General features: G+C 41.2%; 1 protein-coding gene across 14 annotated transcripts in view; it reads right to left on the reverse strand.

The window, feature by feature from the left end:
* DCLK2 (doublecortin like kinase 2) overlaps nt 1–23,371 on the reverse strand; it is a 179,890-nt gene that overhangs the window by 37,978 nt on the left and 118,541 nt on the right. For 7 of the 14 annotated variants that reach the window (XR_014812820.1, XR_014812821.1, XM_084972726.1 and 4 more), the window contains 3 exons: nt 13,626–13,698; nt 12,665–12,773; nt 10,439–10,496 (listed from right to left, as the gene is read on the reverse strand). Coding sequence is in view for 10 of the 14 variants with exons in the window: in XM_084972726.1 (XP_084828852.1) it covers nt 10,439–10,496; nt 12,665–12,773; nt 13,626–13,698 (240 nt within the window). In the remaining 4 variants the exon portion in view is untranslated. Of the gene's footprint in view, nt 1–10,438; nt 10,497–12,664; nt 12,774–13,625; nt 13,702–23,371 lie in introns of all 14 variants that reach the window. The other 7 variants (XR_014812819.1, XR_002346402.2, XM_084972725.1 and 4 more) reach the window with 1 other exon arrangement.

Genomic DNA, 23,371 nt, shown 5'->3' on the forward strand with positions numbered 1-23,371 from the left:
CCTTCTCCTTGGCCATGGTGGTTTTTAGCAGAGAAGAGAGAGACAGCCAGCCAGGGCCAGAGAGAAATGGATTAGGGGATGAATAAACAACTCTCCCAAAGCAGACGAATCATCTTGTCTCCAGGCCTTCCCTCCTGTGTCCTCTGTCCCATGGAAGAAACCTGGCTGCACAGAGCAGAGGGGAGCTCCTCGCCCACCCTCCTTCCCACCCCCTCTGGCACAGCCAACCACCAGTCCCCCTACATCTGGCTTCTTAACAGCCTGAATACACCATCCCCTCTGCTCTATCCCTTTGGCCAATCTCCCATCTAGACCTCCAGGTGTTTGCACAGGCAATTTGCTTTGCCTTAGAACTTGCCTTCCCCTCTTCTTGGTGAACTTCTACTTATTCCCCAGGATCTCATGAAATCTCACCTCCTCGTGGTAGCCTCCCCGGCTCAACCATGGCTGGATTAGGAACCCCTCCCCTTTATTCTCATTGCCCCCTGAGCGTGCTCCAACCGTGGCTGTCACCCTGCCGTGGTGGAGGTTTCCGTTGACCTCGCTCTCCAGCAACTAGCACAGTTTGTTCTGAAGTGCTTGAGTAAGTGGAGGCATAAACACACTGTGCTCTCGGTCAACAGTGGCTTTACAGCTGGTACCTCTATTGCGGAGTGAATACTGCTGAGGATAATACAGTGAGGGAGAGAAGCTCTTCAGAGCACTCTATGTGATTTCTGTGGTGGACAAATGCAGCAGGTTGAATAATAGCCACACAACATTAGCAAGTCATAATGCCTAGAACTTGTAAATATTACTGTACTTGGAAAAAATATCTTTGGAGATGTGATTAAAGATTCTGCAATGAAGAGATAACTGTGGGATTTCCTCTCGTGGCTCAATGGTTAACAAAACTGACTAGCACCCATGAGGACTTGGGTTCGATTCCTGACCTTGCTCAGTGGGTTAAGGATCCAGCATTGCCGTGAGTTTCGGTGTTGGTCACAGACACAGCTTGGATCTGGTATTGCTGTGGCTGTGCTGTAGGCCAGTGGCTGGAACCTCCATATGCCACAGGTGCAGACCTAAAAGAACAAAACAAAACAAACAAAAAAAAAAAAAAAAAAAAGAGAGAGAGAGAGAGAGAGAAAAAGAGATAACTGTGGATTATCTGCATGCCATCATAAGTGTTTTTATGAGACCCAAGCGGGGGAGGGGGGGTGGGATTTCACACACAGAAGAGGAAAAATAAACATACAGAGGAGAAGGAGAAGTGAAGATGGAGCAAAGCTTGCAGTGATGTGGCTACAAGCCAAGGAACACTCAGCCACCAGAAGCCCTTTAGAGTCAAAGGACAGATTCTCCCCAAAACCCTATAGGTCAGCGTGGATTTGGGACTTTTACCCCCAGAACTGTGAGGAAATAAGTTTCTGTTGTAAGCCATCAAATTTGTGGTAATTTACTCCAACAGCCTGAGGAAACTAAGACCATATGCATTTGGATTTCTGTCCTGCCTGGACCCAGAACAAGGGGATAATGAATGCAGAATGACAGGAAGAGAAGGAAGGGCCACTTCCAAGCTCAGGGCTTCCTAACTGATGGGAATTTGAGAAATACTCAGGATAAATATCAGAGTATGAAACATGGAAGACTCTTTTTTTAAAGGGATCATAATTTTTTAAAAATTCTGTTGGAGTATAGTTGACTTAGAATGTTGTGTTAGTTTCAGGGGTACAGCAAAGCGAATCAATTATACATATACTTATATCCATTCCTTTCAGATTCTTCCCCATGTAGTTATTATAGAGGACTGACTAGATTTCCCTGTGCTATGTGGTAGGTCACTGTTGATTATTTTATACATAGTAGGGTGTATATGTTAATCCCAACCTCCTAATTTATTCCTCCTGGAACATTTCTCCTTTGGTAATCATAAGTTTTAAGAGTCTTTAATTTCAGTAAGACATGGAAGAATTATTATTATTACCATTTTGGTTTTTAGGGCCACACCTGCAACATATGAAAATTCCCAGGCTAGGGATCCAATCGGAGCTGTAGCCGCTAGCCTACACCACAGTCACAGTAAGACAAGATCCAAGCCTCATCTGCAAGGTACACCACAGTTCACGGCAACATCAGATCCTCAAGACACTGAGGAGGGCCAGGGATCAAACTGGAGTCCTCATGGATACCAGTCAGGTTTGTTTCTACTGGGCCACAGTGGGAACTCCAGAAAAATTCCAGTATCTACAAATACCTTAGCCTTCTCAAAAGCCTCCATAAATCTGGCCTCGAGATAGATTTTCTTTCTCTCTCTCTCTCTTTTTTTTTTTTTTTTTTTTGGTCTTTTAGGGCTGCAACTATGGCATATGGAAGTTCCCAGGCTAGGGGTCCAATAGGAGCTACAGCTGCAAGCCTATACCACAGCCACAGCAACATGGGATCTGAGCTGCAAACTACACCACAGTTCACAGTAACCCTGGATCCTTAACCCACTGAGCGAGGCCAGGGATTGAACCTGCATTCTCATGGATACTAGTTGGGTTTGTTACCACTGAACCATGATGGGAACTCCAGATTTTTTTTAATTGAAATATAGTTAATTTACAATGTCATGTTAGTTTCAGGTGTAAAGTGATTCATATATATATATGTATTATATATATATACATATATATAATACGTATATAAATATGTATATCCTTTTTTCAGATTCTTTTCCCTTCTAGGTTATTACAGAACATTGAGTTTAGTGCCCTGTGCTATAGAGTAGGTCCTTGCTAATTATCCATTTTACATGCAGTAGTATTTACATGTTCATCCCAACCTCCTACTTTATCCTCTCCTTCCCCCTTTTTCCTCCTTGGTAACCATAAGTTTGTTTTCTTTTTTTTTTTTTTTTTTTTTGTATTTTTGCTGTTGTTGTTGTTGTTGCTATTTCTTGGGCCGCTCCCGCGGCATATGGAGGTTCCCAGGCTAGGGGTTGAATCGGAGCTGTAGCCACCGGCCTACGCCAGAGCCACAGCAACGCGGGATCCGAGCCGCGTCTGCGACCTACACCACAGCTCACGGCAACGCCAGATCGTTAACCCACTGAGCAAGGGCAGGGACCGAACCCGCAACCTCATGGTTCCTAGTCGGATTCGTTAACCACTGCGCCACGACGGGAACTCCTATAAGTTTGTTTTCTATGCCTGTGTTTCTATTTTGTAAATAAGTTCGTTTGTCTTTTTAATTTTTTTTTAGATTACATAGCTAAATGATATCATATGGTATTTGTCTTTCTTTGCCTGACATACTTCACTTGGTATGATAATCTCCAGGTCCATCCATGTTGCTGCACATGACATTATGTCATTATTTTTCAGCTGAGTAATATTCCATTGTATATGTGTACCGCATCTTCTTTATCCATTCATCTATCAATGGACATTTACACTGTTTCCATGTCTTGGCTATTTTAGATAGTGATGCAGTGAACACTGATGTGCATGTATTTTTCAAATTATTGTTTTCTCTGGATATATGCCTAGGAATGGGATCACGGAATCATATGCATAGTTCTATTTTTAGGTTTTTTATGGAACCTTCACACTGTTCTCCAAAGTGGCTGCACCAACTTACGTTCCAACAGTGTAGGAGGATTACTTTTTCTCCACACCCTCTCCAGCATTTATTGTTTGTAGACTTTTTGATGATGGCTATTCTGACCAGAGTGAGGTGACACCTCACTGTAGTTTTGACTTGCATTTCTCTGAAAATTAACGATGTTGAGTTTTTTCATGTGCCTGTTGCCCATCTGTGTATCCTTTTTTCTTTCTTTCTTTCTTTCTTTCTTTCTTTCTTTCTTTCTTTCTTTTTTTTTTGAGAAATATCTATTAAGATTTTCTTTCTATTTCTGATTGAGTTACTTCCAAGGTAGACCTTGCAAAAATATCCTACTTGGCAGGTAAATCAATGAAGTTAGAACACTCCCTCATACTAAACACAAAAATGAACTCAAAATGGCTTAAAGACTTTAAATATAAGACAGGATACCACAAACCTTTTGGAAGAGAATACAGGCAAAACATTCTCTGACGTATATCAGAAATGTCTTCTTAGCTGAATCTCCCAAGGCAATAGAAATAAAAGCAAAAATAAATAGGATCTGGTCAAACTTATAAGGTTTTCAACAGCAAAGGAAATCATAAAGCAAAGGAAAAGACAACCCAAAAACTAGGAGAAAATATTTGCAAATGATGCAACTGACAAGAGCTTAATTTCCAAAATATAGAAATAGCTCGTACATTTCAATAAACAAAACACCAAACCAACCTAATCAAAAAGTAGGCAGAAACTCTTAACAGACATTTCGCCAAAGAGGACATACAGATGGCTAAAAGGTGCATGAAAAGATGTTCAGCATGGCTAATTATTAGAGAACTACAAATCAAACTACAATGAGGTGTCACCTCACACTGGACAGAATGGCCATCATTTAAAAATCCACATATAATAAATGCTGGAGAGGGTGTGGAGAAAAGGGAGCCCGTGTACACTGTTGAGGGGAATGCAAATGTACAGCCACTGTGGGAAACTGTATGAAGGTTCCTTTAAAAACCAACAATAGAGGTACTATATGATCCCACAATCCCACTCCTGGGCACATATCCAGAGAAGACTATAATTTGAAAAGATACATGCACCCCAATGTTCACTGCAGCACTATTTACAATAGCCAAGACATGGAGGCAACCTAAATGTCCATCGACAGAGGACTGGATAAAGAAGATGTGGTACATATATACACTGGAATATTGCTCAGCCATAAAAGGAATGAAATAATGCCACTTGTAGCAACATGGCTAAATCCAGAGATTACCATGTCAAGTGAAGACAAAGACAAATACCATATCACTTACATGTGGAATCTAAAATATGATACAAATGATCTTATTTGCAAAATAGAAACAGACTCACAGACATAGAAAACAAACTTATGGTTACCAAAGGGGAAAAGGGGTGGGGGAAGGATAAATTAGGAGTTTAGGATTAGTAGATACAAACTTCTATACATAAAACAGATGAACAACAAGGTCCTACTTACTGTAAAGCACAGGCAACTATATTCAATATCTTATAAAAACTTATAATGGAAAAGATTATGAAAAACAACATATGTGTATAACTGAACCATTTTGCTGTACACCAGAAACTAATACAGCATTATTAATTAAATATATATATGTATTTTTTTTTTTTGGTCTTTTTTGCCTTTTCTAGGGCCACTCCCATGGCATATGGAGGTTCCCAGGCTAGGGGGTCTAATCAGAGACGTAGCCATCAGCCTACGCCAGAGCCACAGCAACGCGGGATCTGAGCCACGTCTGCAACCTACACCACAGCTCACAGCAATGCCAGATCCTTAACCCACTGCACGAGGCCAGTGATTGAACCCGCAACCTCATGGTTCCTAGTTGGATTCATTACCACTGAGCCATGACGGGAACTCCTAAATATACTTAAAATTAAAAAAAAAAAATCTACTTGGAAGAACCCAACATGCCTTCCATCTTCTCAGCCTTTGCTCAGGCTGCAGTGACCCCCTGGAAGCCTCCCCTGTTATTAACACCTATCAAGCCCTACCCACTGCTCAAGCCCAGCTCAAATGCTTCTTGTTCTAGGGAATCTCCATTCAGGACCTACTTCTCTCTCATCTGCTTCCCCTGAACTCCTATAACCACCTTCACAGAATTGGTATTGATTCATGATAAACTACCTTATTCCTAGCATAGTATCTTGCACACACATCAAACGGAAGGTAAATGAGTGAATTACTCTGATAATGCTCATATATATTACAAAAAAGCAAAAGGAAAACCGGAAGTTAAGAATTTTTTCTCAGGCTCTTATGACACGAACAAATGCATAAATTGAACTTGAACTTGGAAGCATGGTAGACTGGCCAGTGTAGACAGGCTGTGCAACCAACTAGCCCAAAATTCCAATCACTGCTGTGCCTCTGTGTGAATCTGGGGAAGCTATTTAACCTGAATCTCTACTTCTTTATCTGTAAAACGAGTACATCTGTTTCGCAAGTCATTAAAGGTAATGCGCAAAGTTCCTATATGTCCAAGTCTGGATAGATAATACGTGTTGATAAATGGAAGCTATTTTTTTCAGCATTATTACTTTTCTGTGTACAACCCACAAAGCAGAGCTAATGAACAATACCCCAGAAGAGTGGCCTTCTCTTAGAGTCTGTTTTTAAAAAACCCCGACAAATTCTCTACGTCATTTTTTCTAAATATAAAATGAAAAAATCTACTTATTAGAACAAATCAAGTATGGGATTAACAGACACAACCTACCGTAAGTAAAATAGGTAGGCAACAAGGATTTACTATACAGCACAGGGAATTATACTCAATACTCTATAATAATGTATAATGATATATAACTTGAAAAAAAAATCATTTTGCCATGCATCCGAAACTAATTCTATATTGTATACTAACTATACCCCAAGTTTTAAAAAAGTTTTGAAATTATAATTTTGTATAGTCAATGTGGAAATAATTGTCAAATAAGCAAAATATAAGGATGAGGAAAGTATATGATCCTGAATTACAGGAATAAGATGACATTTCATAGCAAGGAAAGAGAGGATCCGAACATCTGAAGTGACCTATTCACTATCCTCAGCTACTGAAAGTACCAGACTGAATTTTTTTGCATAAAGATCTTTTTTTCAATTATTGAAACATCTGGTTAAATTTTAATCATGTAAACAATATCCCTACTATAGCAATTAATTTTGAACTTCTTTGAAAATACTTTCATACAGTCGTTTAGAACTTGGCTCCTAAATTATGATACATAGTGCCTAAGTCACACAATATCAGATAGAAAGAACAATACCAATTACAATGGAGAAAGGCTTTGCAGTTGAAAATTTAACAATACTGTTAACACAGCAAGCAAAAACACAAGAATTATTTAAAGAAAATTAAATTTAGAAAAACCTTACTCATGCAACTAGAGATTATCATACTAAGTGAAGTAAATCAGAAAGAGATAGAAACCATATGATATCACTTATATGTGGAATCTAAAATATGGTATAAATGAACCTATCTACAGAACAGAAATACACTTAGACTCAGAGACACAGAGAACAGATTCTGGTTGCCTAGGAGTGGGTGGGGGCAGGGATGAGCTAGGAGTTTGGGATTAGCAGATGAAAACTATCATATATAGATTGGATAAACAATAATATCCTACTGTACAGCACAGGCAACTATATTCAATACCCAATGATAAACCATAATGGAAAATAGTATTTTTAAAAAGAGTATCTCCAAATCATTTTGTTATGGGGCAGAAATTAATACAACATTGTAAATCAACTATACATCAATTTTTTTAAAAAGAAAAAGAAAAACCTTATTCAAAAGGGGATCATTTTGCATCAACTTTGCTTCAATAGTTGTCACAATAGTCGTCACAATGTAGGTTTGTTTGGTTTTTTTTTTAAAGAATATGACACCTAGAAAATCCTAAAGAGGGTACCAGAAAACTATTAGAGCTCATCAATGAATCTGGTAAAAAAGATGCAGGATACAAATGCTAGAGGATTTGTATGGAGAAAAGGGAAACCTCCTATGCTGCTGGCGGGTATGTAAATTGTTATAACCACTATGAAAAACAGTATGGAGGTACCTCAGAAAACTAAATACAGAACTACCATATGATCCAGCAATCCTACTCCTGGGCATATATCTGGACAGAACTTCTTTCAAAAAGATAAATGCACTCTAATATTCATTGCAGCACTATTCACAATAGCCAAGACATGGAAACAATCTAAATGTCCATCAACAGATACATGGATTAAAATGCTGTACATATATTCAGTGGAATACTACTCAGCCAGAAAAAATAATGAAATAATGCCATTTGCAGCAAAATGGATGCAACTGGAGATTTTCACACTACGTAGTGAAAATGTAGAGAAAGAGAAATGTAGAGAAAGAGAAATGTAGATAAAGAGAAAAAACACATAGTACATGATATCACTTATATGTGGAATTTAAAATATGGCACAATCTACAAAACAGAAACAGACTCACAGACATAGAGAAAAGAAAAATCTTGTGGTTGCCATGGTGGGAGAGGGAGTGGGATGGACTGGGAGTTTGGGGTTAGCAGATGCAAACTATTACATTTAGAATGGATAAGCAAATAAGATTCTACTATATAGCACAGGGAACTATATCCAATCTCTTCAGACAGAACACAGTGGAAGATAATATGAGAAAAAGTGTGTATATACAGTTGACTAGGTCACATTACTGTAGAGCAGAAACCAGTCCAACGTTGTAAATCAATTATACCTTAATAAAAAAATTTTTTTCAAGTATACGACAAATTTGCCTCTTCAAATTTCCTTTCTGGGCTCTAAGATGATTTTTATAAAACTTTACTATAGTATTTTATATTTTCCATTAAAAATACATAATTTTGTAAATATCCAATTAAGAATAGTTTTAGGAGTTCCATAAATATAGAACCACTTCTATCATAGTAAGTCTTCCTATTTATAAGTTTTGAATTCCTGTGGCACATTAATAACATCAGCAGTTAACACGTGTTAAATGCTGGCACTTTTCTACATGTTTTCCATGTCTTGATTCAGTCAACACAATAAACTTATATCTTAGATATTATTAATAACTATATTTTACAGGAAGAAACAGAGCCACAGAGAGTTTAAGTAATTTCCCCAAAGTAGCACAGTAAAAAGAGGCAGAGCCAGGATTCAACCTTACACAATCTGGCTCTACAGTAGAACTGTTCAGTGGAAATGTGACCCACATATGCCAACCTAAATTTTCTAATAGCCACATTAAAAAATATATGAAGCATATTTATAAGCAAATTAATTTATAAATAACTTATTTAACCCAATATACCCAAAATATTATCATTTCAACATGCAATCAAATGCAAAAGGTATTAATGAGGTATCTCACTTAGAACTTTTAGTTTTCAATCTTCAGAATCAGTTGTGTGTTTTACACTTAGAGTACATTTCAATTCAGACTGGCCACATTTCAAGTGCTCAGCGCCATTGGTGCTCAGAGCTGGGTATGGGACCCTGTGTTCCAGAGCCTGCTCTCTTAACTGCTATGCAACCTACCAGAAAGGAATCTTAAAAAGGACATTGTCCTCACTGTTATAAAATATTTATCTTTTCAAACATAGTTAAAACATCAGTAATCTTTCAGCATTCCATCCTTTGATCTTTGCCCAGTTCCATGTTGAGAATGGGACAGACAAAAGTTCATCCCTCTGGGGAGATGATTCATGATGTTTCTGCACATCCTGTACCAGCTTTTGTTACAAACTATCTTCCTGTACCAGCTTTTGGTACAAACTATCTTTCCAGGGATGTCTGTATAAACACCCTTGGAACACAAAGACAGGGTCTCCCTAGCTGTTGCCAGCAGATTTGTTTCCTGACTATGATAATAAGAATGTTCTATTCTAGGACAGAGGTTGGGTAGGTTTGCTAAGGGCCCCATCATAAGACTGGGGAGTTCCTAAGCTTGGGGACCCTCCACTGTGACACAAACCCACTGTGTGCACAGCACACAGCCAGGTGCCTCCGCATCACTTCTACGGGATCTTTGGGAGATCAGGTGAACCAACGCAAGCATGGAGCTAGCTCATGCTACCCGCTATCAACAAAGTGTTTTGTCTCTGACCCAGGAATCTTGTGTCTTCTGCCACATCTACAAAGCTGGAAAGCTAATTTCTTAGTTTGAAAGTAGGGTAAGGTCTCAGACCCCACCACAGTTCTTGACACACCTTTTAATGTGTTGCTGGGTTCTCAAACAGGCATCTCCCAGAGAAGAGAACTCGTGGTGTGGTTTTTTTCGGTCTTTTGTCTTTTTTGTTTTTCGGTTTTTGTATTTTTTTTTTTTTTTTTTTTTTTTTTTGCTTTTTAGGGCTGCACCTGCGGCATATGGAGTTTCCCTGGATAGGGGTCCAATCAGAGCTATTGCTGCTGGCCTACACCACAGCCACAGCAACACCAACACTAAATCTGAGCCACGTTTGCAACCTCCACCACAGCTCACAGCAACACTGGATCCTTAACCCACTGAGTGAGGCCAGGGATGGAACCTGCAACCTCATGGTTCCTAGTTGGATTCATTTCCACTGTGCCACGACAGGAACTCCAAGAACTCGTATTTGTTGATGATTAGGACAAAGATCAAGTCAATGTGCTGTATGGGGATTAAGGTTTCTGAAAAATGGTAGAGAAAAAAGCTTGGTAATGTTTTCCCCACAATTATCAGCAGTCTATTCCTGTTATGATCATGTCAAATCACCACTTAAATTCTTTCACCAAAATAAACCTCTCCACGTTCTTTCCATTTCTTTTACAAAACAGTTATGTATACTGTACCTTTCCACAACATTTGGCTTTGTCTATAATCTTTAGGGCAAACTCCTTCCCAGTGGACCTATGGAATAATCAGAGGAAGGCCATTTAAAGACATAAATCAAAGACACCATCCTTCCCAATTTCCTCCAGAGCACAGACTCAGGGACCAAACACTGATTTCCTCCTCTGTACATCAGAGATGATGGTGAGTGGGGTCAGGGGGAAAATATCCCGCAAAAGATGAAAAACAAACCTCACCAAGCCACACTTGTCAATCTCTTTTTAACAAATATTAATCATTATAACATTATTAAGTAGCTCACATATTTAAAGTACTTAAAGTCTGTTATATCAGAGCTGCACAAGAAACTTTTCCCACACTTAAATCTCAAAAATAGTTCTCTCCAGAGACAAGACAACTAATAAAAATGAATCAACATTAACGGAATGTTTTGATAATAGATTATTTACATGAATCCATTCGTCACTAACTGGCCCATAATTCAAAACTGCTAAGTCCTTAGACTTTCAATACCTATCTCTCAGTCCAAACTCCAGCCAGGATCAGGGGCCATCGTATCGTTACCTTTAAACATCCCTATCTGCTACTAGAGACGTCATTTGTTTGACACAAGAATCTTGATGTTGTTGTTTGGCTTTTAATCACCGTTAACATCATTTAATCTGAACACGTCTTTGAGTCTAGAACACAGTTCAAGAAAGAACACTGTGGTATTCTTGGAAGACATGAGTCCTCTCAAGGACAAGCTGCTCTTTCCATGTGGTCATAGTACACACTGATGAGGCCAAACTTGGAAGAATACCTTTTATTTAAATTGCTTCCCCCTAATATAAACCAAGCACTGCCTTGGATTTCTAATGAGTCTTCAGAAGTCATATATTTTTTAAATTAATTAATTAATTAATTGTCTTTTCCAGGGCCACTCCTGCAGCATATGGAGGTTCCCAGGCTAGGGGTCTAATCAGAGCTGTAGCCACCGGCCTAGGCCAGAGCCACAGCAACGTGGGATCTGAGCCATGTCTTTGACCTACACCATTATTGCTCACAGCAAAACGCCGGATCCTTAACCCGCTGAGGAAGGCCAGAGATCGAACCCCCAACCTCATGGTTCCTAGTCAGATTTGTTAACCACTGCGACGCGATGGAAACTCCCAGAAGTCATATTTTAGATGCTTGTTGCTTGGGCTGCAATATGTGTAGCAGCGCTAACTAAGTAGAGGGGCTTAGAAGTAGAGGGGCTTTTGGGGCTCCCTATGAGGGGCAGTAATGCTTCACTGGAGATGTAGCAAAGTGAAAAAACTGTAGTTACCAGAAGTTTCTGGAAAATGGCCCACCAACAATAAAAATTACCACTTGGAACAGCCAGAATAACAGCCTACAAATACCAAGACTCCCTAGTCTTTTCCAGTTTTAATACTGTTTACAAAAGGCTGAGAATGTAAAAGAATGGATTTCTTACCATTTGAGAATTTCAGACCTTAAAGGAAATAAGGCTGGACAAGCAAAAACATAATTTTAATATGGGAAAATTTGGCTGATCCTGATCTTTCTTCTTCTTCTTCTTTTGGTCTTTTTGTCTTTTAGGGCCACATGGGTAACATATGGAGGTTCCCAGGCTTTGGGTCTAATCGGAGCTATAGCTGCCAGCCTACAACAGAGCCACAGCTACTTGGGATCTGAGCCGCGTCTGTGACCTACACCACAGCACACAGCAACACCAGATCCTTAACCCACTGAGCAAGGCCAGGGATTGAACCTGCATCTTCATGGATGCCAGTCAGGTTCACTAACCACTGAGCCATGATGGGAACTCCTGATTCTGATCTTCAATAGCGTCAGCGCTCATGTATCCCAGACTACCAATAATACACAATTAGTTACTACCAAGAGGGTTATTGTGGGGATTAAATGAGTTAATACAAGTACAGCACTGAGAAGAGAGCCTGGCACAGGTAAGTGCTATCAGGGATTTTTTTTTGTAATGCATCTATTCTTTCTCATTTTTCTCTGGCTCATGGATGAGACCTGCTATATCTCTCAAAGTATAAAGTAGGATTGTACTCTATATGATTACATATATTTCTTGGTCAAGTTGCCTGTAGGCATGCAAAACCACTTGTCCCAAGGACAGACTCTTTCCAAAGCCTTTTGTTCATTTAGATAAAAATAAACTCCAAGGGAGAAATGCATTAGTGAACAAAGCATTATCCCTGCTCTCCACTCACCGGTCCATGCACTCTTTGACTACTGCAAAATTGCCGTCTCCAATAACCTTCCCAATTTTGTATTTCTCAAGAAGAGTCGATGATTCAGAGCACCTGTTTCCATTCACACCTGAAAAAAAGGATAAATGCAAAGACTGACAAACACATCAACATTTCATCTTGATTCCTACTTATCTGTAAAATAATAAATCACAGTGCATTTATTTCTAAATCTGTGGTACAGCTAAGGAAAATCTCTGAGCCTACTTTTTCTGAAGAGAACACTTGAATCACCAATTTCCTTTTGATCTTGTTGGCTGGAATCAGAAATCAAGGCAATCAATACACCTAACAAATCCCTGAAATATCAGCTGAAAATAAGTGATCAGCTTTGGGTAAAAGGGAAGTTTAACTAAAACTTTATAAACTTTTTTGTCAACTCTGGCGGAAGGTGAAGGGGATGATGGCAGAGACTCAATCTTATTTTCTTCTCAAGATTTTCTAGTAAAGAGCATTCTATCCACTTAGGATGCCTTGCTAAGGCTCATTCCTGGCTGAAGGGCTTCTCAAAAAGGAGAGGGGGTGGGGCAGGAGAAGGACGTGGTTAAGCTCAATGACTTTTCACAGCGTATCCCAGTGTAAAAGAGTTTATAAGGTCAATAGCAGACATCAAACAATGAAACCCACTGATGTTATTTAGTTAAGCAAAAGGAAAGTCTACATTTAGGAATTGTGAGCAGACTGCCACTAAGGAAAAACAAAGGAAGCCCAAGACTAAAATTTGAAATTGGGATAGCTTACTTAGAAATGAGATTTTATATATCTTGACATGACCCCTGCTCACTAAGGCTAAATAGACTAACTGGTGACATGATGACATTGCTTTTTACAAAGAACTGTAATTTAGCACAGGTGGGTTTTAGGCACCAGCAAGTTCCCATAAAGGGCTTCTTTTATCAAAGTAATCATCAGAGAGAGCTACCTTCAGAATCCATGCAACGATCAAGTTCAGGCCCACCATTTACATTGGAGGAAGATCTGCCATGTGCAGAAATCTGCTAAAAGAGGAGAGTGCCCATTATTTACCAGGATAAATTGACACAGCTTTAGCTCACTAAGCCTTCGACAGTAGAAAATGCTTATAGGCTGTAACAACACAGTGATACAGAAACAGAGGAAGGTGTTCCCTTGCTTCTCTGCTCACGTTTCCCCCAGGACAATGTCTTTAATACAACCTCTTTAATATAATTCTTCCTTAGATATATTGTTTTCAATTAGTATCAGGAAAATTGACCATGTGTTATGCCTCTTTGATACTGTGCTACTTTTGATCTCAACAAAGCAAAGGAGAGAATTCCCATCATGGCTCAGCAGAAATGAATCTGACTAGTATCCCTGAGGATGTGGATTTGACCCCTGACCTCGCTCAGTGGGTTAAGGATCCAGTGTTGCCATGAGCTGTGGTGTAAGTCGCAGACACGGCTTGGATCAGGCGTTGCTGTGGCTGTGGTGTAGGCCAGTGGCCACAGCTCTGATTTGACCTGGAAACCTCCATATACTGTGGGTACGGCCCTATGAAGACAAGACAAAAAAAAAAAAAAAAAAAAAAGGAAAGGAAAGGAAATTTTGAGGCATCAACGATGGGCAAGGTAGTTATTAGCAGCACAATAAGGCTTAGACCTGTAGTTATCAGCTCCCGCAGCGCCTGTGGCTGATCACTGGAGTCCTAGCCAGGTCCAGCTCTTCTCAGAACTCTTGCCCTGTGGCCCGGACTGCATCACCTTCCACTCTTTCCAGAAGATTCAGGATCCAGAGGGCAGCCCTGGCTCAACCAACTCCTTTACTTCCCTAAGACAGTAAGACGGCAGGAATTCCTCTGGAGCATTATGAGGACTTTTTATTTTTTATTTTCTTTATATAAGAACTAAAGGGGAATAACAGATAAAACTTAAAAGGTAGGTTCCAACTTAACAAAAATCTGAAGTTCCCAGTCTAACACAGAAATATCTCTAATTCTTAGCTAAACTAAAAAACTCATGACTATTATTCATACATTTATTATTATTATTTATTTATTATCCTGTACACCTATGGAATTTTTTCTTAATTTCCAAGGGCCCTTATACTTTTGACCTCAATGTTTTCTCTTTCATCTTTAGTTTTCTTTCTTTTCTTTCTTTCTTTTTTTTTTTTTTTCATCTTTTGTCTTTTCAAGGCTGCGCTCGAGATATATGGAGGTTCCCAGGCTAGGGGTCTAATCAGAGCTGTTGCTGCCAGCCTACACCACAGCCACAGTAACGCCAGATCCAAGCCATATTTGCGACCTACACCACAGCTCACAGCAACGCTGGATCCTTAACCCACTGAGCAAGGCCAAGGATAGAACCCACAACCTCATGGTTCCTAGTTGGATTCATTTCCACTGCGCCATAATGGGAACTCCTCCCTCCCCCTTTGTTTTTTCTTAAACATATACCTTAAAGGAATTTATAAGGTCAAAGAACTTAGCAAATAGTGATAAGCATCTGACTTTTTTTTTTTTTTTTTTTTTTTTTTTTTTTTGATGCTAGTGTGTTTACGTGCTTGCCTTTATGCCCACACCATCCTGGTAGCTTCTGCCTCTTAATGGCTGCGCCTTATTCAAGCCTGCATTTGCAGGGCCTGTGGCACACAGTACATTGACACTTGCTAGATGAAAGCATAAATGACACAGGTGCCAGGCAGGGACCCGCCCTTCCCCCAGTGCCCACAAGCTAGAGACACTGAGTCCACCCTCTTCCTCCGGGTGAAGTGAAAAACCTCACATATTCTGAGCTTGGTTCAACCCAGGAAAATCCAGCACTTACAAACATGCCTTCGAACAGGACGATCCTGGGATTAAAATATGAGCCTCAAGAACGAGAATTATATAAAAACCAGGCTGTTTTCTCAGATCCCATGTAACCACAACCGTGTAGGCAATAAAACCAGCAGCAGTGTTAGGAAACCTAGGGCCATGGACAAGCAGTGCTGAGATCCACTGAATAAGCCTAGTCCTGAGGGACAGACATGCCTCTCATAAGTGTCTATCTCTTGCATTCTGACGTGGGATCATCGTGCAGGAATGTGGGTGTGCCTGGGGGTCCCTTTCTGGCCACCCTTAGCCTGATGAAAGCTTTGTAGGCAGCTAACCACCCAGCTCTTCAGACTTCACTCTGTTTTCTCACAACACAGATAATTGAGGGACAATCAAAATTTTTCAAACTTTAGCTCTTTTGTCTTTTTTTAGGGCCGCTCTCGCAGCATACGGAGGTTCCCAGGCTAGGGGTATAATTGGCTGTAGCCACAGGCCTACGCCACAGCCACAGCAATGCTGGATCCTTAACCCACTGAGTGAGGCCAGGGACTGAACCCTCAACCTCTTGGTTTCTAGTCAGATTTGTTTCTGCTGCGCCACAATGGGAACTCTGAAATCTAGCTTTTTCTTTTTTTTTCTTTTTTTTGTCTTTTTTGTTGTTGTTGTTGTTGCTATTTCTTGGGCCGCTCCCTCGGCATATGGAGGTTCCCAGGCTAGGGGTTGAATCGGAGCTGTAGCCCCCGGCCTACGCCAGAGCCACAGCAACTCGGGATCCGAGCCGCGTCTGCAACCTACACCACAGCTCACGGCAACACCGGATCGTTAACCCACTGAGCAAGGGCAGGGACCGAACCCGCAACCTCATGGTTCCTAGTCGGATTCGTTAACCACTGCGCCACGATGGGAACTCCTGAAATCTAGCTTTTTCGATTCAATATTTTTTTTTCCCCCTGCTGAAATTGAAAGCAACTCCAAAATCAGCAGGAGTCTATGCTAGATGTTTAAAAGCTAGACTTGGAAAATCAAGGCCCAGAGAGGGGACAAAAAAGGAAGCTGAAAAGCAAAGCACAACATTCTCTGCTCTTGTCTCCATAGCTCCTCTCAGCACCTCCATCAAAGGCCACCTCAGCCTTAGTCTCTCCCATTCCAGGATTATCGCCAGAGAAACTTTTCCAAGGATAGTTCTGACATCAACGCTAGCGTGCCAAAGCCTTACTGGGTCTTCATTACCAGTAGATTAGCCCCCAAATCTTCAGCATGGCATCCAGGCCATGATTCATCACTCTGTCTACCTGGATGATTTGTTTCCCACCAAATTTTCATGTATTTTAAACTTACATTAACTCAAGCAATTTTCTTTTCTTTTGTCTTTTGTCCTTTTAGGGCCACATCCATGGCATATGGAGGTTCCCAGGCTAGGGGTCCAATTGGAGCTATAGCCAATGGCCTACACCACAGCCACAGCAACACCAGATCCTTAACCCACTGAGCAAGGCCAGGGATCGAACCCGCAACCTCATGGTTCCTAATCGGATTTGTTTCCGCTGCGCCACGACAAGAACTCTCCATAATTTTTTTTTTTTTTTTTTTAATGTCACTAAACCTTTCTTTTTCTTTTTTTCTTTTTGGCTGCACCCACAGCATATGAAGGCTCCTGGGTCAGGGACTGAATTCAAGCCACACTAGCAACCTGTGCCACAGCTGAGACGATGCTAGATCCTTAACCCTCTGCATTACAGCAGGAACTGCAATGTGGCTCAAACTTTCTAAGTCTTAATTTTCTGTTCTGAATATAGGGAGAGTAGCAGAACCTAGCTCAAAGATTTGTTACAGAACTAACATTAGCTCATGCATGTAAAATCATTTAATATAGTCACTGACATGTAACACTCACTAAATATTGGTTGTTATTTTTTATTTTTATTTTTTTTATTTTTAGGGCTGTACCTGCGGATATGGAGATTCCCAGGCTAGGGGTTTAATCAGAACTATAGCTGCCGGCCTACATCACAGCAATGCAGGATCTGAGCTGCGTCTGGTGACCTATAGCACAGCTTACAGCAATGCCAGATCCTTAACCCACTGAGTTGGGCCAGGGATTGAACCCGCATCCTCACAGATGCTAGCTGGGTTCGTTAACCGCTAAGCCATGACAGGAATACCCAATATTGGTTTTTAGTATTTTTCCTCAAAACATCTAGCATAGGGGCCCTGAAAAGAGTGACTGAGAAACATTTTTGAACTGTGGAATGTACAACAACTCCAAGAACTCTTTTGCTAAATATTCATTCCAAGTCTGTTCCTCTTCCAATCCAAACTTCCTAGATTGAAAATTGTCAGTCAAGGGAATAATTCTTATCAGCCAAATTCTTGATGGAATAAAGATAAAACTTTCTAAAAAATAGCATTCTTCTTTATTTTATCTCAAGAGAAAAAGCCTTTTGATTACGGCTCTCCCCTGAATTACAGGGATGGGAAGGTGGACTGTCAGTGCCCAGGAGCAGCAGTGGACAGTGGCTGGCGAAGCTCACGTCTAAAATCTCACAGCCCAGATGGCACAGGCCCACACCCTCGGGACACAGCTGGCTGAGTCCAGCCTGAGCACTGGGCCGGCACCATCTCTCTGTGCCCTACTCAGGGGCTGGGGGGTATGCAATGTGCAGACCCCACATCCACTGCTGAGGTCTCAAGACCTGCCTTTGTGCCCTGCACACAACCCTTTTCCCATAGCCACCCCCTGCCTCCCCCAGCCTGCTTGCTCAGCTCTCCTCGAAGCAGGTAACATCCTTCTAACAGGTCTCTTTCTTGACTGGGTGACGCTTTGTGTTCATGTCAACCACTGTAACTTTCTCAATGTTCCTTTTGATTAAAATCCCTTTGCCACCTATTCTGATTCCCAACAACAATCACAAGCCTGGTCTGTGTTGGGATTCAGAGGTGGCAAGGAGCTAGGAAAGAGACCAGCACACAGAGCAGGTGACAAAAGCTGGTTCTCTAGTGACTGAAAGAGAACAGCAAGTGGGATGAAGCCCAGCCTCAGAGGCAGACTCATGGAAAAGGTGAGAGCATAGGGCCCAGTGAAAGGCTACCTTCATCTGTGCCTGACAAGGGGTTCATCAGACTCCAGGAAATCCAGCTTTCTTCACAAACAATGAGGGCAAGAATAGCATTTTTCAAAACTCTCAAATGGAATGATTTTTTTGAAGTGTTACACTTCAAGCATTTTATACACACACACACACACACACACACACACACACACACACACACACACGAGTTGCTGTTGTGGCTCAGGAGAAACAAACCTGACTAGTATCCATGAGGATACAGGTTCGATCCCTGGCCCCGCTCAGTGGGTTAAGGATACAGCATTGCGATTAGCTGTGGTGTAGGTCAGAGACATGGCTTGGATTCCACATTACCGTATCTGTGGTGTAGGACAGCAGCTATAGCTCCAATTTGCCCCCTAGCCTGGTAACTTCGATATGCTGCAACTGCAGCCCTAAAATATATATATGTGTGTGTGCGTGTGTGTGAGATAACAGGAGTGACATCGCTGATTACCTATCCAAATATGTTCCTTCATTTGAATATAAAGCTTTTGGGAATTCTTGCTGTGGCACAGTGGAAACAATCTGACTAGTATCCATGAGGATGTGGGTTCAATCCCTGGCCTTGCTCAGTGGGTTAAGGACCTGGCATTGCCATGAGTTGTGGTGTGGGTCACAGACGTGCTTGGATCTGGTATTGATGTGGCTGTGGTGCAGGTCAGCACTGTAGCTCCAATTCAACCCCTAGCCTGGGAACTTCCATATGCCACAGGTGTGGCCCTAAAAAGCAAAAAGAAAGAAAGAAGGAAAGAAAGAAGGAAGGAAGGAAGGAAGGGGCTTTCATGAAGAAAAAGAAAACATGGAATCATTTTCTTATAACACAGCTCAATAGACAGGACATGATTAGACACAAGGACAGTCTTCCTTTCCTTCTTCACCAACAACCTGTGCTGGATTCTTAGAGAATACAAAGATGTGGGGACATGGTCATTACAGCCCAGAAGTTTAGGCATTTGTGTGCACTCAAAACCCTTCCCAGAAACCTCGACATTTGGGAAATGGTCTCTAAGGTTCTTTCTGATGGTTACAAATGCCCCGAGGACCCGTGAGGGAACCATTCTGCTGAGGGCTGACCTGCACTTGGCAAGCTTGAATCACACCGCTAGCGGTCGAGTTCGCTTGACCTCCTGGCAATGAAACTTGGCATCCCGAGAACTGCAGAAAAGCTGGGTATTCACCAAGAGCTCTGGACAGATCTCTGGCAAACGTGAAGCATCCACTATTAAATATACAGCAAAGCCTTCCTGGTGCCCCGGGAGACAGGCAGACAAAGAACACAGAAAACACAAGGGCAAAAGCTATGACTACAAAATTCTCACCATCTCCCAGGCAGAATTTATGGGTTTCCCTGTCCCTTGGTAGAGAACCAGTCTCTTACAGAAGCAAGGAGAGATTAGAACATGGCATTCCTGAATACACCTGTCCCATTTCTATGGTCAAACTAAAAATTTTTATTAAAATCTCTTAAAATGCTAATGAGCTTTCAGGCCTCTATCAGCAACCAGGATGCTGAAAGAGCACAAAGCCGGTGCATGTGAAGCAGATGCTCTACAATAAAGCATAAATGCCTGCCAGCATCTGGGCTCTTCCACCATATTTTCCATAATTACTAACTGGTTCAAAAAGATGTGATTATGTGTAGGGGTGGGGAGTAGAGGGGACATTTTCCTGATGAGGTCCTGAGGGGTGAAGAAAGGAAGTGATGGGAAAGACTGGAGATGATGCTGAGTGTATCCTCTGTGACCTGCATCTCTGCCTCACCTGCCTACTCTCGGCAGTGGCAGCTCCATTTTTATGCCTAACCAAGGAGGGGAAATGCACAAGAATCCATTTCTGCTAAGAACCTTAAAAAAAGATTTGAAAACACAGCAGAAAAAGCTGTAAAGTGCTTTCAACTGCTGGCATCACTTAAAAGGGCATCCATGTCTGATTGAGGACTTTTGATAATCAGGAACGTGCCAGCTTTCCACATTTTCATGGACGTTAAGTTAGAGTGTCCTACATGAAATTTCTTTGATAAGTGTATTACTATTATTTCTACAAAACTTAAAATTTAAAGATAAATGTTAATTGCGACACTAAATTTTTGCTATTCTCAGAAAAATAGCAAAAATTGTTCCATTAATACATTATAGCATATAACTACTGACTTTTTTTTGGGGGGGTGGGGTCATTTGTGGTCACCCTGAGGCTTATGGAGGTCCTGGGCCAGGAATCAGGTGGGAGAGACAGCTGAGACCTAAGCTGCAGCTGTAGCAACACCAGATCCCTAACCCACTGTGCTGGGCTGGGGGATGAACCCGTGTCCCAGTGGCTCCCAAGACGCTGTCAATCCTGTTGTGCCACAGCCAGAGCTCCCACTATGGACTGTTGAGGATAATGCTGGACACTACTTCATTTTGGTTTTTCACAAAATGAAGTATTTGAACAGAATCCAGCAGATTTGCTTGTGTAGTGAGTTGACTTTCTTGAATGCATCTTGGAAAATGACACCATGATTCCATTTTAAGTGGCCTACTTCACGGATCAGAAACATTTTCTGTAACGGGCCAGAGAGTAACATTTTAGCCTAAGTGGGTCATACCTCTCTGTCTCAACTACCCAACTGCACTATTGTAGTATGAAAGCAGCCACAGCCCAAATGGAAACAAATGAGCATAGTCCTGTTCCAACAAACTTTATTTACATTAGAATCACCTGGGAAGATTTGACAACTCCAAGTGCCAGGCTGCACCACAGACCAGAGCATCCTTGGCTCCAGAGCCTAGGCATCAACTTTTTTTTTTTAAAGCTCCATAGGTCTAATGTGTAGCTAATATCGAGAACCTCTGTGAAGGAAGCTTCTGATAGTAGCTATAATTAATTGTTCAGTTATCTTAAATTCTGTCACTCATCCAAAGATCTAACCATTGTGAATCATTTATAGCCCATGAACAGCTTTCTCTTTGTAAGAAAAGTGAAGGAGACACCCATTACAGTTTATTGAATGCCTACTTTGTGCCAAGTCCTAAAATGAGTACTTTTGTATCTTGTGAGTTAGGTATTATTCTCATCTCCACTGATCTGTGAGGAAACCAAAGCTTAGAGAGGTTATATAACTTGCCCAAAAGCCACAGCAAATGTGGATTCAGTATCTAAAGCCAGGTCTGACTGCAGAGCCGGAGGCCATCTGGCTAGTCTCACACTGTGACCTCCTGTAAGAATTCAGTCTTGGCAAGGCCATTAAATTAACTTAGGGGTGCCATCCAATACCAGACTCACTGATCCAAATATGCATTGCGGTATAGTTAGAATATGTTTTCAGATTATATAAGTAAAATTTAGTCAAATAATAGGCAAGTCAATAAATTCACAGGCTTTCCTCACATAAAGAGAGCTTAGGGAAAAATAAATTTTCTTAAGAAAAATTTTTCTTTAAAAAGATGACCTCTGGGAGTTCCCGTCATGGCACAGTGGTTAACAAATTCAACTAGGAACCATGAGGTTGCGGGTTCGATCCCTGGCCTCGCTCAGTGGGTTGAAGATCCGGCATTGCCATGAGCTGTCGCGTAGGTTACAGATGCAGCTCGGATCCCATGTTGCTGTGGCTGTGGTGTAGGCTGGTGGCTACAGCTCCGATTAGACCCCTAGCCTGGGAACCTCCATATGCCACCAGAGTGGCCCTAGAAAATACAAAAAAAAAAAAAAAAAAAAAAAAAAAAAATGACCTCTGAAAAGTACTGAGGATTTAAAACGAAAAACATCAGGATATTACTCATAAATAATTTCCTTCCATGATGATTTTCTTGGTTTTTTAAAAAAGAAGTATCAGAAATGTCAATTCCATTAACTAGAAGGAAAGCCAGTGTAAGGTAGGCATCCATTTAAAAACACTATCGCTTTTATATTGGATTCATGATAACTTACTCGAAAACACCTCGAGGAAGGAGACTTGCGAACAGTTCATCTGACTTAGCACCTAGGTGTTGGTAACAAAGTAGCCTGACCTAGAGCCCTACCTTAGACTTGGTTTTACTTGGTAAATTTAGTGTTGCTTGAGACTTGGGATGGGGTAAATAGTGAACAGTGGGAAGCAGAACCACTGCCTGTGTACGTATGTGGTTTGAGACAGTAGCCAGCTCAAGCCTATGAAAGTGCGTAGGGAAGCGCAAATCTGACTCCATATCGGATCTGTTTCTTTTTCTTTAACCTTTGTATTCTACTGCTTTTGCTACAAGTTAATAACTGAAAGGATGTTGCCTATAGCCTGATATATACAGGATTAGCCATTCTTAAGGCTCTGCCCTTCAAAAGTATAACACTTTTCCATCCATTCATATAGAGATAGAAAGTTGCAGAACAGAGAATAACATTTGTCTTCTTGGAGGTTTATAGGAACATGGTGACCTGGCCTACCTGGACAGATGCAAGAATGAAGGATTCTGACACCCCCACCTCTCTTAGTACAAAAGAAGCCTGAATTCTAACTCGGGGGATTCTAACTCGGGGAAGATGGTTCTAGCGTCTTTCCTGCCTGGCTTCAGAAAATAAAGTCACCATCCCTTGCCTTAGCAGCTCATCTCCCAGTTCATGGCCTGTCACGCAAAGAACAGTACGAGCTTGGACTCGGTAACTAAAGGGTCTGTGAGGAACATGCTGACTTGTGCCTTTCTGTTCCTCTATCACAGCCACCTCAGTGGACTGCATAGCCTGCCAAAAACAGCCCAAACTCTCATCATATCCCCAGGAGCAAGCCTTTCAGGCAAAGGGTTGGCTTATTGGGTTTTGAGCAACAGACAGTAT

Source organism: Sus scrofa, chromosome 8 (genome assembly GCF_054392235.1).
Source record: "Sus scrofa isolate SSC_HxYL_T2T_F1_AM1 chromosome 8, Sscrofa_HxYL_maternal_Yorkshire_Landrace_v2.0, whole genome shotgun sequence".
NCBI lineage: Eukaryota > Metazoa > Chordata > Mammalia > Artiodactyla > Suidae > Sus > Sus scrofa.